The sequence below is a fragment of the Haliotis cracherodii genome, unplaced genomic scaffold (genome assembly GCF_022045235.1).
Source record: "Haliotis cracherodii isolate W230 unplaced genomic scaffold, xgHalCrac1.p SCAF_22, whole genome shotgun sequence".
Classification (NCBI taxonomy): Eukaryota; Metazoa; Mollusca; class Gastropoda; order Lepetellida; family Haliotidae; genus Haliotis; species Haliotis cracherodii.
This window is the reverse complement of record NW_027266278.1, coordinates 9,607,956-9,624,125: the sequence shown is the minus strand read 5'-3', so window position 1 is coordinate 9,624,125 and position 16,170 is coordinate 9,607,956. Positions and strand designations below refer to the sequence as shown.

At 43.4% G+C, this 16,170-nt stretch overlaps 2 protein-coding genes and 1 pseudogene across 2 annotated transcripts; all 3 read right to left on the bottom strand.

Annotated features, from left to right (window-relative positions):
- Positions 1-1,375: 1,375 nt before the first annotated feature.
- LOC139471259 (uncharacterized) lies at positions 1,376-4,094 on the bottom strand. Its single transcript, XM_071253556.1, has 2 exons — positions 3,912-4,094; positions 1,376-3,201 (listed from the first exon to the last, which is right to left on the bottom strand). The coding sequence occupies exons 1-2, from the start codon at positions 3,947-3,949 to the stop codon at positions 2,235-2,237; spliced, it is 1,005 nt and encodes a 334-aa protein (XP_071109657.1). The 5' UTR covers positions 3,950-4,094; the 3' UTR covers positions 1,376-2,234.
- Positions 4,095-6,410: 2,316 nt separating this feature from the next.
- LOC139471336 (uncharacterized) lies at positions 6,411-9,723 on the bottom strand (annotated as a pseudogene).
- Positions 9,724-13,591: 3,868 nt separating this feature from the next.
- On the bottom strand, positions 13,592-15,766 carry LOC139471330 (uncharacterized). Its single transcript, XM_071253649.1, has 2 exons — positions 15,671-15,766; positions 13,592-14,717 (listed from the first exon to the last, which is right to left on the bottom strand). The coding sequence occupies exons 1-2, from the start codon at positions 15,697-15,699 to the stop codon at positions 13,754-13,756; spliced, it is 993 nt and encodes a 330-aa protein (XP_071109750.1). The 5' UTR covers positions 15,700-15,766; the 3' UTR covers positions 13,592-13,753.
- Between the last annotated feature and the right edge of the window lie 404 nt (positions 15,767-16,170).

Sequence of the window (16,170 nt, the reverse complement as noted above, 5' to 3'; positions counted from 1 at the left end):
CATGGGGTGCAGAAGACCACTTCTAACCCGGATCTTTACAGGGGCCTGTCATAACCATATATGATCTTTGTTAATTACGCAGGATGCGTGAGTATTAGCCAATCAGATGGCAACGTTTAAAATCGGCTCGATAATATGATGAAATTATAGAGCAATAATTACATTACCTCAGAAATGAAAATTCCATTATGAAATATTTGTGACATAAACTAAAAAAAACGCGCGTATAAATATGGAAAACAACAGTGGACTGTACGCCACATGAACATGCGAAATAGCAGCCTTCCCTTATCAAGTATAACTGCTAATTAATAGTTTCATACATACTCTTAGTACGTTATAAACGTTTCCAGGTTCTCTATTTACGAGGGGACACGGGTGGCCCAGTCGTCTAAGGCGCCGCGATTCGCTATGCAGAATTGGGCCCTATTGGGCGCACGCCAGAGACCTATGATTGTGGTTTCGAATATGTTTCTCGGTTTGTCAGCACCATACCCGTGCTCGTGGGTTTCACCGAAGTGGTAAACGTCTGAGACCTGCATCACTTCGGGCTTTCCTCCCACATTTAGCTGACACGCCGCGATATAACTGGAATACTGTTCAAAAGCGGCGTTAAACCCAACTCATCCACTCACTCATTCCCCGTGTGCTTCATTACCTGTGTGCTATTTGTTATTCTTATTGTACATCTGGCTTCATATAATCAACTGTATGCTACCTGTTATCTATTACCTGTTGTCAATGTTAATCTGCTGCTTATCACAACATGTGTACTTCTCATCATTTGGTTGTTGTCACTCCAGTTTGATAACGGTGTAAAAATCTATATCGACACGTCGCTATATACAATAACAGAAGTAGTTATCCATAAAGTTGCACGTTTTCTTATAAATATCTTGTTTCAACTACAATTTTCAAATTTACATAATTCTTACATATATCCATTGACGCGCGTAAGCTATCTTCACGTCAGCCGTGTGTACGCATATTTACCTCAGCTCCTCACAGCGATACTCTGTTCCTTGCCGAGATGGTGACAAATGTGTCATGCCGTAATGAGTGAGTGAGTGAGTTGGGTTTGACGCCGCTTTTAACAGTATTCCAGTTATATCGCGGCGTGTCAGCTTATTATGGGAGGAAAGCCCGAAGTGATGCAGGTCTCAGACGTTTACCACTTAAGTGAAACCAACAAACCTAGGAACATAATACATACCATTGTTTTATCATAACATGTAAACGATGTCTCAAATAACCTTGAAGACGCACGCAAACAAAATACAATACAAATAAGTGAAACATTGCTAAATAATAAGATAGAGACTTTGTTCCGAGAGGGTTTTTTAAAAATTCGGAACACACCAGGGTAGATGGAAAACGGATTTGTTGTAATTTTCTTATTTAAACCCATATCGGAAACAATGATTGCGTCCTGTCCAATATGAAGGGCCCCATTCCACAAAGCGATTGTAGCGCAACGACAGTCGTAGGTGTATAAAGTACGGGATTTACGATCATCTCGGCGCTATGGTCGCCTTGCGGAACAGTGCCCTGGTTAATATATTCCTAGTTCAAATGATTTTGCGTCTTAACATAATGTCATATTGTGACCAATACACAAGACGGTTATACGTTTGTCTTCCTGTGCACGATAGGTCGCTTGTCTCACCTTAGCTTCAACAAATAGTCTGGATAAACGAAAACACAAAAAGAATCACGTCATACTGTATACAGGTGAAATGTGCAATTTCCTGGAGGGTGATTAGTTCGGGTCTACTTGAGTGCGGATTAACGAGGCTACTACGAATGCCCATATTTGGGTAAACTAGCTGATTCACGAGACATTGGAAGTCAGTTGTTCGTTGTTTAATGTTCATGTGTGTTTTTTTCCGGACAATAAAGTATGTTCACTTTACAAATCATGCATGATTTCTTCTCGGGATTGACCCGGGTGAAAATTATGGGCAGGTACTAAAAGCCATTTGATCTGAGGACTGGAGGGTTATTGTTTCGGTGGTCTGTGAGCTGACGACCTTGCAGTCTAAAGCACTGTTGTTCTGCGATTTATCTCCTTTTACATGGCTCACTCACTCACTCACTCACTCACTCACTCACTCACGATTTGGTCCATATACAAAATGTAAGTTTGCATGAGAAGAATAGTATACCTCTTCTATTATTACTCGGTGCGTAATGGGGTAGTTATTTCTGTGCCGTAGAGTTGATGTGCGTCATGGTTAACCAAGACTAGTCTTCTTCTTCCAAATAGGTTCCCAGGAAGGTCCGTTAGGTTCACCGTCGTCAAAGTCGTACTCCTCCACACCAGACAACAACTTCGCCTCCTTTGTCGTAGCAACTTCCGGAAGACTGTCGCCGATCGGAGACTTGATTTTACTGTGATCAGACTTCTCAAAAATGTTGATTCCTTGAGATGGCCAATGTCCAGTCATCATCATATGTGTGTAAGCCTTCTTCTTGTCAGGAACATCTTCCGGCCGAGCCCACTTGGCCGGCGTCATGCACACGAACACCACAAAGCGCCACCTGTCGGAATTGGGGCGGCCTTTCTCGGGTCTGCAATTGTCATGCACTGTCCGAGAATCCCAAAGGACCATCCCTCCTTTCGGAACAGGAACCTTTGTGGTAACGCAGCCCTTTCCTCGGAACCAAGATTTGTCGTCTTTCGTTAATACATAGAACTTATTTTTGTTGCTCTTTTGTGCAGAGGCTTCAAATTCTTCAAAGAAAGCGTTGAAATGTTTATGTGATCCCGACAAAACCCTGAAGCAGTAGTCAGTTTCTGTCGCCTCCTCCAAATACAGAGCGCCTTGGTAACCATGGAGACCAATTCTTTCTGCCGGTTGGTCAAGATGAAGCCATTCTTTCCCGATATCATAAACACCAGTTTCTTGGTTTTCCGGGGGGGCAGATATGGCTACAGCGTCAAAGCTTGTTAGGAGCTTCTCAGTCTCCCAGACTTTAGCAAAAACTGGTTTGGCTTTAAAGCGGCAGTTCCAGGTGTTTTCGAAATGACCAACATCATACCCTTGGATTATAGACTGGCTCTGGAACGGGAATTCGCCCTCTTTAAACTGAGATAGCCAATCACGGAACTGGGATATGTAGACGTCACTGTCCTGCGCACTGCAGACATCCGGTATCACGGCATACCCTTTCTCCTCCAGATCTCGCATAACTGCACCCCTGACGAGAGAGAAGCAAAACTTATTATTAAAGAGACGATCTCGACCACTTCACATACATTATAAATATATAAATATATGTTCCTAAACTCTTCTACATTATCACAGGTAGGGAATCTATCTCTCTCTCTTTCTCTCTCTCTCTCGGGGGGGAGGGGAACAGACGACGTTGGTCGGTCTGGGGGGGAGGGGGAGGACAGACAACGTTGGTCGGTCGGGGGGGTTCAGACGACGTTGGTCGGTCGGGGGGGGGGGGGGGGGGGGGGGGTGTCAGACGACGTTGGTCGGTCGTGGGGGGTCAGACGACGTTGGTCGGGGGGGTCAGACGACGTTGGTCGGTCGGGGGGGGGGGGGGCGGAGAACAGACGTCGTTGGTCGGTCCGGGGGGGAGGATAGCGGGGTTCGTCAGTCGGGGGTGGGGGGGGGGGGGAGGACACACGAGGTTGTTCGGTCGGGGGGGGGACTGACGAGGTTGGTCGGTCTGGGGGGAAGACATACAACGTTGGTCGTTCTGGGGGGTGGGGGGGGGATCTGAGTGGTAGGGGTCGGAAGAACGGAGGAATTGCGAGGATTCATGACACAAGCATTGGCGATTAATACTTCTTGTGTGTGGAATATACACGCGGGATGTACCTGATAATTTGGTCGAAAATATATCAATAAATATCATTTGAATTGTAGACGAGTCTGTGTGTATCAATCTGAACGTACCTGTCAAAACACGCCCCTCCTTTCATATTAGCAGCCATGCCTGACGTGTCGTCTGCTCTCTCCAGAATGTAAGTTATCGTGACTCGTTATCTTTAAACGTGACAACGTATTCCAATGACTTCAGAGCAATCAGAAACTTGTAAAGGTTATATCTAGGACTGTATGCTGAAATGGGTTGCTCCGGTATTCGCTGACACATCGCTAATAGTTGGAGTTTCCATTTGGATAAAAATAGGAAATACTCATCCAAGGTGTGTTCGAGCGAATGTGTGGTGTATGTTCTACTAACGTGTTCTTTTAACCGGCTTACTGTGTTCTTGAAGTTAGTTTGAGGAAGCGGGTACAACAGAACTTTGTGTTGATGTAGAGTTACCGAAATTAAAAATAAACACCAAAACATACCGAGTATATTAATCATATCTACTAATCAGATTAACGTTGGTGTTGTTTTGAAACTTTCAATTAGATAACAGACTTTATCTTCTATAATTTCTGAAGTCACAGAAGCGGTGGGGTAACCTAGTGTTTAATGCGTTCGCTCGTCACGCCGGGTTCGATTCCCGACATGGGTAAAACGTGTGAAGCCCATTTCTGGTGTCCCCCGCCGTGATATTGCTGGAATATTGCTAAAGCGGTATAAAATCAAACTCACTCACTCACACTCACTCTGAAGGCATACGCGCCAAGAATGAGAATGATATTTTTAAATTTCTGTGAGATACCGAGGCAGAACGGATCCTCTTACTTATATATGTTTGCCTGGTCAAGACTCGTTTATTTACGGGGACACGGGTGGCCCAGTCGTCTAAGGCGCCGCGATACGCTGTGCAGTGCTGCGTCCCTTGGGCACGCCAGAAATCTATGATTGTGGGTTCCAATGCCGGTTCACCCCGATTATGTTTCTAGGTTTGTCAGCACCATACCCTTGCTCGTGGGCTTCACCGAAGTGGTAAACGTCTGAGACCTGCATCACTTCGGGCTTTCCTCCCACATTAAGCTGACACGCCGTGATATAACTGGAATACTGTTAAAATCGGCGTTAAAACCAACTCACTCACTCACTCGTTTATTTACAGGCTGTCATGATATAAATGGAATATTGCGTGTTAAAACAACATTCACCTATTTATGACTTGAGTTTATGTCGTTTGCACGACTGGCTTCATGTGCCCGTTCAAAAACAGAAACACGAAACGCATCGCACAACACGCACCCTTTGGCTTATATCCGCTTTCTATTTTTAACATGACGATGCTAAGTTATTAGTCATGTATATTTATGGAGATAAATCCCCATCCCTAAACACATATCATGTTGCAAAATACACGGATGCTGTTAAAATAATTTTTAAAAATAATGTAGAAAAAACGTCAAAATAAGTGAAAACAATTTAAACAGACTGTGTCAAATAAATAGCCAGCCATGCCATTTGGAGCATCCACTATTCTGATGCGGGGTATCGAACACATGTTGACAAACCTTTGACTAATATGCTAATTAATTTTGATTTGAAAGTCAGCTTAAAATAAATAGGATAAAAAACAATTGAGCCGAACATTTTAACAATTTGTTTGCGGTACTATCTAGGTTCGATCACAAATGCTCCGAGTGCAATCTCTGATACCATGGATATACGCATGCGCATTTTTGTCTACAAAATACTCACTCACTCACTCACTCACTCACGCACGCACGCACGCACGCACGCACTCACTCACTCACTCTATGCGCGAACCTACATGCTGTCTTTATTAAAGTCCCACTGAAAGGGTGAATGATATATACTCTTCAATAACTCCTATGTGACCGTTGGAGACGATAGCGGCCTGACATCTGCATGAGCAGTGTTTACCGAAGAAGTTATATAATATGTTATTTTACTTTCACAATGTTGGTTCGTGACACTATGGGTTTCAAAGATACTTTCTGTTTTCTTACGGTTTTGGTTATGTAAGGTGATGTAATGGGGTTGAAACGAAAGAGTTTCATCAGAGATCCCTGGATATATTTTAAGACTGGATGTGGACAGAGTTGAAGCTCTAGGTGCGACGTACATGTATACGGATCTACGGAGTTCTATTCTACGAACCGGTACAATTCCCGGAACCCAATCTTGGTTGTTTGTTGTTTGTTGTTTAACGCCGCACTCAGCAATATACCAGCTGTATGACGGCGGTCTGTAAATAATCGAGGCTGGACCAGACAATCCAGTGATTGACATCATGAGCATCGATCCACGCAATTGGGATACGATGATATGCATCAACCAAGTCAGCGAGCCTGACCACCCGATCTCGTTAGTCGCCTCTTACGACAAGCATAGTCACTTTTTACGGCAAGCTTGGGTTGCTGAAGACCTATTCTAACCCGGATCTTCATCCCAAACGGCATCGAACCCAACATACTCACTCACTCAAAGAGTCAGTCCGTCATGAAATAACGAAAAACCGTTACAGATGATTTGTATTTCCCGATCGGAATCCCCTTGTATAACACAGCTAAAGGTATAGTGTCCTTAGATGAATTATATATTTCATAATTACTTGTACATAGTAGTTCTAGATTACAAACACTTGATATGAAAACAAATGCTCTAAAATACCTTCCCCTTTTTTCGAAGACTATACCAAACTATTGTTACATCGAAACTGTCCTTATGATGTGGTAGTTATTTTTGAGCGGTAGTGTATGCGTCCGGTGTGCATCAGAGGCCGGTGCTCTACTTCCAGACAGGCTGCCAGGAAGGTCCGTTAGGTTCACCGTCGTCGAAGTCGTACTCCTCCACTCCAGACAACAGCAACGCCTCCTTTGTCGTGGCAACTTCCGGAAGACTTTCGCCAATAGGAGATATAATGTCGCTGAAATGTGGAGGATGAGAGGCTTCAAACAGTTTGATTCCTTGTGACGGAAAATGGTCTGTCGTCATCATTTTCTTGTAAGCCTTTTTGTCTGTCTGTCTTGTCATCCGGTTTAGCCCATTGCGCAGGCGCCATGGATACAAGAACCACAAAGCGCCACCTGTTGGAATTAGGACGGCCTTTTACTGGTCTGCAATTATCGTACACTGTTCGGGAATCCCAAACAACCATCCCTCCTTTGGGGACGGGAACCTTTGTGGCGACGCATCCTTTTTCTTTGAACCAAGCTTTTTCATCGTCGCCTAATTTATTAAATTGGTTTCTGGAGCTCTTCCTTGCATTGTCTTCAAATTCTTCATAGTAAGCCTCGAAATGTTTATGTGACCCCGGCAGGACCCGGAAGCAATAGTCCGTTTCTGACGCCTCTTCCAAAAACATTGCTCCCTGGTAACCATGGAGACCAGCTCTTTGTGGCGATTGGTCAGCAAGGAACCAATCTTTGCCGTAGTCATAAATACCGAATCTTTCAGTTTCAGGGGGAAATGAAATAGATACACCTTCGAAACTTGTGAGGAGCTTCTCGGTCTCCCAAATTTTAGCGTAAACTGGCTTTGCTTTTAATCGGCAATTCCAGGTATTTGCAAAATGTCCAATATCATAACTCTGTATTACTGATTCAACTTGAAACGGCCAATCATCTTCCTCAAACTGGGACAGCCAATCGCGGTACTGGGATATATACGTGTCACAGTCCTGCGCACTGCAAACGTTCGGTATCACAGCATACCCTTTGTCCTCCAGCTCGTGCATAACTGATTCCCTGAAGATATATATAACACATGGATTAGGAGTGAGTGAGTGAGTTGGGTTTAACGCCGCTTTTAACAGTATTCCAGTCATATCACGGCGTGTCAGCGAGGAAAGCCCCAAGTGATGCAGGTCTCAGACGTTTACCACTTCGGTGAAACCCACGAGCACGGGTATGGTGCTGACAAACCTAGAAACATAATCGGGGCGAACCGGGATTCGAACCCACAATCATAGGTTTCTGGCGTGCCCAAGGGACGCAACTCTGCACAGCGAATCGCGGCGCCTTAGACGAAAACCCACGCATCTTTTCCTATTTATTTCAGTGGGAAATTAGAAATGATTTCATTGTATTTGCTAAATTTTAAAACTTTCATTTTATTGTGAATAGAGTATCAATATATCCTACTCAAAAGAAGTTAAGGAACACCCGAATTGTTCATATGACTACAGTTGATCTGTCATGACATGTGTCATGTCATGTCATGTCATGTCATGACAGATTACCTATAATTATGACTAAATCGGGTGATCTTCAACTTCCTCTTAGTTCTGTTTTCGCCCCTGTATGAAAAGTTTAGTCTGTTTAATTCAAACCGGGGAAATCGTTTTGGAATAAGGACTGAAATGAGTGTTTTCTATTCGTGTTGCAATGGTCAGCGAAGTGGTTGGCTGTATCCAATCTTAGTTATCAACACCCGGTAGACGTCCAAGCAGATACGTCTAGGTCTAATTTGAGCTGAAGAACTTTGACATAGGTCAGTAGTAGTTGCACATTGAGAAGTACGGAGTGAGAAAGTATGTTATAATGAAGGCTGTCTCACATACATACATACATACATACATACATACATACAGTAAACTACGTTTATAACGAACACGCTCATTACGAACTGACCGATATAACGTACTTAATTTTAGTCCCGGCCATTTGTTGTAGATATGCTGCATTTATGCTTATAACGAACTACGGTTATTACGAACTAAAATTAGTGGTCCCTTTGTGTTCGTTATAACCGTAGTTTACTGTACCCATACAAGTTGGTTGCAGAGATGTTGTATGAGAGCATAAGCATATCAAATTTGCGGATTGTTGGATATTTATAAACTTTTAACAGTATGTACAAACGTCACAATACTTGATGTCTGTTACAACTCAGTAAGAAATTATATTCATCTATATAGGACAGTTAGAAAATTATTATATAATCTCTCTTTTCTAGCTTCTCCAATATACCTGACAGTTTACTATTCGTACAGTTTATGAGAACCATCTAATATTAGGTGAAGAAATTGCCCTGGTGTATATAGCGCCGCAATAACTTGCACAGAGTACATGTACCTTGTGCGTAGGATTCCACACACACACGCGAGCGCGCACGCACGCACACACACTGACTGTGACAGAAGATTTTGATATTTTGGGACCCCTCTCTCAAAGTAAGTGAGTATGGTTTTACGCCACTTTTAGCAATATTCCAGCAATATTCCAGCAATATCACGACGGGGGACACCAGAAATGGGCTTCACACATTGTATCCATGTCGGGAATCGAACCCGGGTCTTCGGCGTGACGAGCAAACGCTTTAACCACTAGGCTACCCGACCGCCCCCAAACTTGAAGAAAGAACTGTCCAGCAAGCATTATGCACATTGCACTACCGTGGATGACAATATACACCAGCAGGAGGGAGTCTTCTATCCCAGTGGGATCCAGGCACTCCAGCCTCGTTGGATCGTTGGCACATGTGTGTGAACCTCCCATGGGATTAAGCAACCAGCTCCACAAACACAGTCCATCACGGTTAGACTCAACCCTTTCAGTCTCCCCTCCTCAACCTCAAAAACACCATTATACTGAACCGCAAAAGAAACGCAATTTCAATTTAAAAAATGTGATGCTTAATCTCTCGCTCGCTTTTTCTCAGCCAGTGTCTGAAGCAATAGTGTAGACTACCAACCTGTCGATACCGGTAAGGTCGTGCATCTCACCCTCCGTCGCCATATCAAATAGTTCAGGTGTCGTCTGCTCGTCGACAGTTAATTGTTGAAAATGACTTCTGCTGTCCACATCCGATGAAAAAGGCGCTTCCAAGCTGCCCCTTCGCGGCTTTTTACTGTCAGGACTGTATTGCACAATTGGATGAAATCTACCCACAATGATATAAATAACATAGGTTGTGCGACTTTATCTATAGACAGTGCCCAGTCTACTATTGAGTCGCAGCTCTCACGGGAACCCATTCAAAGCAGACGATCAACAATTGGTTGTGTTCGGGCAAATGTTATAGTGGTTTATAAACCGCAACTTTCAGCAGTGAGGTTGAGATTTTAAACGTAAGACAGATTCGTGGTCGAATACATATTAAAGTAATACGTTCCACGATCTCATTAAAATAAGATCTTAGTTGTCGCTACTGCTAAACAAAGCTCGGATTTTAATGAAATTGCATGTTCCATTAATACTGTGAGTGAATGAATGAGTAAGTGAGTAAGGTTTAACACCGCCTTGAATGGTGTACGTTATCACGGCGTGTCAGCTTAATATGGGAGGAAAGCCCGAAGTGATGCAGGTCTCAGACGTTTACCACTTCGTTGAAACCCACGAGCACGGGTATGGTGCTGACAAACCTAGACACATAATCGGGGCGAGCTTTATTCGAACCCTTATTGCTAAAAGCGGCGTAAAACCAAACTCACTCACTCACCCCAGTCGTCTAAGGCGCCGCGATTCGCTGTGCAGAGTTGCGTCCCTAGAAACCAATGAAGAATCCCGGTTCGCCCCGATTATGTTTCTAGGTTTGTCAGCACCATGTGGGTTTCACCGAAGTGGTAAACGTCTGAGACCTGCATCACTTCGGGCTTTCCTCCCACATTAAGCTGACACGCCGCGATATAACTGGATAACTGTTAAAAGCGGCGTTAAACCCAAGTCACTCACTCACCCATTACAACATTTGTCATGATCTCGGTAAGGAACAGAGTATCGCTGTGAGGAGCTGAGGTAAATATGCGTACACACGGCTGACGTGAAGATAGCTTACGCGCGTCAATGGATATATGTTAGAATTATGTAAATTTTGAAAATTATAGTTGAAAAAGATATTTATAAGAAAACGTGCAACTTTATGGATAACTACTTCTGGTTATTGCATATAGGACGTTTCCATGTAGATTCTTACACCGTTATCAAACTGGAGTGACAACAATCAAATGATGAGAGGTATACATGTTGTGATAAGCAGCAGATCAACATTGACAACAGGTAATAGATAACAAGTAGCATAGAGTTGATTGAATGAAGCCAGATGTACAGTGAGAATAACACATAGCACACAGGTAATTAAGCACACGGGGAATGAGTGAGTAAGTGGATGAGTTGGGTTTAACGCCGCTTTTAACAGTATTCCAGTTATAATGTGGGAGGAAAGCCCGAAGTGATGCAGGTCTCAGACGTTTACCACTTCGGTGAAACCGATGAGCACGGGTATGGTGCTGACAAACCTAGAAACATAATCGAACCCGGATTCGAAACCACAATCATAGGTTCCTGGCGTGCCGAAGGGACGCAACTCTGCACAGCGAATCGCGGCGCCTTAGACGACTGGGCACTCGTGCCCCCTTATATAGGAGTGTATCAAACAAACGTCCAATCACGTTAATTCATACTACACAACTCGAGTCTGAATTAACTGTTGTTTGTTTTGTTTGTTGTTTTACGCCGCACTCAGCAATGTTCCAGCTCTATGACGGCGGTCTGTAAAGAAACTAGTCAGGACCAGACAATCCAGTGATTGACATCATGAGCATCGATCTACGCAGCTGGGATACAATGACATGCATCAACCAAGTCAAGTATCCTGACCAGCCCATCCCGTTAGTCGCCTCATACGACAAGCATTGTCGCTTTTTACGACAAGCATTGGTTGCTGAAGACCTATTCTAACCCGGATCTTCCCGGGTCATGTTGGCTGAGGTCAGATAGGTTATCTCGTCATCTTTATTATGCTCAGAGAAACATCTCGACTCATCTCAAGCGTCTGTCTCTGTGACCCATAGCCCTTGTTCCAGTATGGCAAAGGTATCATCGTTCGTATGAAAACAGGAACAGGTGAACGTGTCACTCGAACGCAACACACGCGTAAACAAATATTTGAACACTCGCAACCCTGCACCGGCTCGTAGTGGATGTATGTATGTGTGTCAGACATATTGACATTCCATAGCGTGACACAACACGTGGCTTCCTTTCTCGGTTACAATGTCAGTTGTTTATCAAATATCGATAATGTAGTAAACATACGTAGTGGGGTTTTTTTAACGCCGGCGGTGTGCATGAATCGAGTCACATTGCTACATTTGGCTACAACAGACTCACTCAATCGTATACAACGTGACACGGATTGGTGAAGGGGGCAAGTGGTCTCCTTTACAGACGGGGGCAAGTGGTCTCCTTCACAGACGGGGAAAGTGGTCTCCTTTACAGACGGGGGCAAGTGGTCTCATTTACAGCAGACGGGGGGGGGGGGGGGCGGGCAAGTGGTCTCCTTTACAGACGGGGGGCAAGTGGTCTCCTTTACAAACGGGGGCAAGTGGTCTCCTTTACAGACGGGGGCAAGTGGTCTCCTTTAGAGACACCAGAGCACACATTTAATAGGCCCGTGAAGATCCGGGGTAGAATAGGTCTTCAGCGGCCCATGCTTTCCCTAAAAGGCGACTATGCTTGTTGTGAGAGGAGTATCCACCCCGCCTCAGTAAGGAGGTTGTGAGAGGGGTACCCACCCCCGCCTCAGGAGGGAGGTTGTGAAAGGGGTAATCACCCCTGTCTCAATGGGGAGGTTATCAGACTGGTACCCACCCCCGCCTCAGTAAGGGGGTTATGAGAGGGGTACCCACCCCCGCCTCAGGAGGGAGGTTGTGAAAGGGGTAATCACCCCTGTCTCAATGGGGAGGTTATCAGACTGGTACCCACCCCCGCCTCAGTAATGAGGATGTGTGAGGGGTACCCGCCCCCGCCTCAGTAAGGAGGTTGTCAGGGGGTACACACCCCTGTCTCAATAGGGAGGTTATCAGACTGGTACCCGCCCCCGCCTCAGTAAGGAGGTTGTGAGAGGGGTAGACATTGTGACCGTCCTCGTTACTCAGCTGATACGACCAGCTTCCGGTACTGAACCCGAAATCTGCAGGTCATTGGATTAAGAAGGATCAACACATTCATAGGATACTCTTTATTTAGGAAGAGTACAACAAATAAACCAAATACATCAGTTTGTATATGTGAAGCGGTGTGTATATAAAATAAGAGCAAGATAACCATTATATACTGTTGGCGTTAAATACGGGAACATACAACACGTGATTGTTGAATTACGAGTGTATCACTCGATATTTCGAGGCCCGGTAAATGAGTAACGCCTCTCGAAACATCGGGTGAACACGTCATATAACATTTTATATATCTGTCGTTAATCTCTCATGGCATGTCATATAACATATGTCTACAGTTAATCTGTCATGACACATCATGTAACATGTGTCTATAGTTAATCTGTCATGACAAGTTATGTAACATATGTCTACAATTAATATGTCATGGCAAGTTATATAACATATGTCTACATTTAATCTGCCATGACAAGTCATATAACATATGTCTACAGTTAGTCTGTCATGGTCTGTCATATAACATATGTCTACAGTTGATCTGTCATGGTCTGTCATATAACATATGTCTACAGTTGATCTGTCATGGTCTGTCATATAACATATGTCTACAGTTAATCTGCCATGGCAAGTCAAATGACATGTATCTATAGTTAATCTGTCATGACATGTCATATAACATATGTCTACAATTGATCTGTCGTGACAAGTTATATATAACACTTCATATGTATATAGTTAATCTGTCATGACATGTCATATAACATTTTATATGTCTATAGTTGATACAAGTCAGACAACATAGCCGACCGAGCCTTTCGTCTCAATACAAATATGTATGAATGATCTGTTTTAATATAGGATCATTTACAACACCACTGTTACTGCTGACTCAAAATTTTATGAACAAACAATAACTGGTTAGTCCAATCAAATAAAGACGATGCCTCAAATTCCAATGCATATGGTATAGGCTCCTTGTTCAAACAAGTCCACGATCAATGAAATATCCCATCAGGTCATCTGGTGGTCCCATACGGGCTCCCAGCCGGGGCCATTTGATTGGCCATCTTCAAAATCGTACTCCTCAACAGCAGCCAATCGGCGAGCAGTGAAGGTAGCGCCATCTTGTGGCATGGCGTCAACACAATTCATTGGGTCTCCATTATGCTTCTTCTGCCTGTTCTTAAACAACATTGTGTCCTGAGACGGCCAGTGGTTGGTCATCTGAAGGTTATTATAGGCACATGCACGTTTTTGTTTGTCTTCATCGGTTGCCCACTGAGCTGGCGTCATGCACACGAACACCACCCAGCGCCACCTGTCGTCATTTGGACGCCCATGAACTGGTGGGACGCTATCGTGGATAGTTCTTGAGTCCCAAAGCACAATTCCGCCTTTTGGGACTGAAATTTTGACAGCTTCGCACTTCCGTTTGTGATACCACTCAGTTTGAGCTTTCGTGAGCTTGTAAAACTCGGACTTCAAGCTCTTTTTCCGAGCGCTGGCAAAATGTCTGAAAAACTCCTCGTGGTATCGGTGCGAGTGTGACAGGACTCTTAGGCAGTGGTCCATATCTGTCACTTCTTCCAGATACAGCGCCCCCTGGTAGCAATGGAGACCTTTTCTAGACGGCTTCTGGTCGCAATGAAGCCAAGACGAGCCCGCATCAAAGTCTCCGTTTGTTTCCTCGGGGGGCTTTGATATAGCAACCCCATCAAAACTTGTTAGGAGCTTCTCCGTATCCCAGATCGAGGCGAACACAGGTTTGACCTTCAACCTCGCAGACCACGTGGCACCAAAGTGTCCAATCCGGTATTGGTGTAAAATTGATTTTCGTCTGTTTGGGAAGTCTCCATCTTGAAATGTCCCAAGCCATAATTTGTATCGTCCAATTAGCTCATCGCATTCCTTTCCAGTCAAAACGTCAGGAACGACAGCGTAGCCTTTGGTTGCCAGTTCCTTTTTCGTCGCTTCGCTGAAATCAAACAGATGTATTTCAAAATTACACAAAGCTAAAAAGTAAATGTTTCTTGGGACTCGCGTCACTTTAAATCCAAAAGCATATTAAAAAATATTTGTTTATATGCAACATGTGCGTTTGTATCAAAGTTCAGAGTTCAATGTCTGCCTAGTTGCAAACTATCCTTACCACCTTATTTCACTTGGGAGATACGTTTTCCCGGGAAACATTTATATTTTGCTATGCAACCTAAATTAGGTCACCTATGGAATATACCTCAAACGTTATCTAATTATGCCTTAGGCCAGACTTTTTAAAATCTTGATGTACGAATTAGCCGACTCCAAAAAATATAATTATGAAGCCAAAAAATGAAAATCAGTGAGGGATGGTGGGGCCGGTGGTTATTCCGTCGATCAGAAATGAGTAAAATGTTATAAAATAACTCCTTTACTGTCGCTATCAACAGATATAATTTTTATTGAAATACAATAATTTTAACCTTACAATTCATTTCAAGAATTAATGAATATTTTGGGGAAATTTTTTTTTTTTTTTAATTTGACATTTATTTCATAAAAATCTCAGGGACTATGTTATATTTTACGAATGAGTACCCATGTTTCCTGCTGTCGTCTCAATACGACTGGATAATTGAGTCCCGTGGAGCTTCCGGGTTGAAATTGGTCCTCAGCAATATGATATCGATCACTGGATTGTCTGGTCCAGACCGCCGTTATATAGTTGGAATATTGCTAAGTAATCGAATCATTAACACGACGGAACCAATCTCTTTATTGCCAATCAATAAACATAATTCTATCTTGACACCTTTATCCAATGCATGAATGAACGCTCCCTCGCTCGACTACATTAATACTATTAGGAATACATGGCCATACATGTTTTCATGTAAACACAACACTGTACATTGGGAAGTGTCAAACTTAAGTCAAACACGTTTCTACCTGTCGAATGAAAGCGCAGACTCGGCCATCGTCGTTGTTGAGACGTTGCAAACTTAGTTCTATGTTGAGATGTCGACAAACTGGCGTTCTCGCTCAGACTGAACCCAAACGCTGTCAATGTTACTTATATACATTCAACCACAGCCTCGTCTTCATGACACGAACAAAGACAGGTTTTATGCACTGTTTACCGTCAGTTACTATATTTAGAATAAATCGCTGAATGTTGCAAAAATATATTGCTGATCGATCTCAGGCTGGTATTGCACCATGATGTTTCTTTGTTTGTAAAAAGAAAATATTTTGTCAAATATTCTTTTCCGTGATCTAGCTCATCATCTTGTTTCCTTTTGAACATTGGACGTGAATTTGTTTCGTAACTGTGTATATATGTCGTTTATTCAAATTGTGGGCCTTTATTCAACATTGAATTCACTTTTAACAACCTGTTACATTCATTACAACACTAAATATAATGTTAGTCACTTTCCCACATCTAT

Bases quoted from the DNA above. Each gene is read 5' to 3' on its own strand.
- LOC139471330 (XM_071253649.1), bottom strand. From the start codon at position 15,699: ATGGCCGAGTCTGCGCTTTCATTCGACAG. The intron at 14,718-15,670 runs GTAGAAACGTGT...GTTTGATTTCAG, and splicing joins TCTGCGCTTTCATTCGACAG to CGAAGCGACGAAAAAGGAAC.
- LOC139471259 (XM_071253556.1), bottom strand. From the start codon at position 3,949: ATGGCTGCTAATATGAAAGGAGGGGCGTGTTTTGACAG. The intron at 3,202-3,911 runs GTACGTTCAGAT...CTCTCTCGTCAG, and splicing joins GGAGGGGCGTGTTTTGACAG to GGGTGCAGTTATGCGAGATC.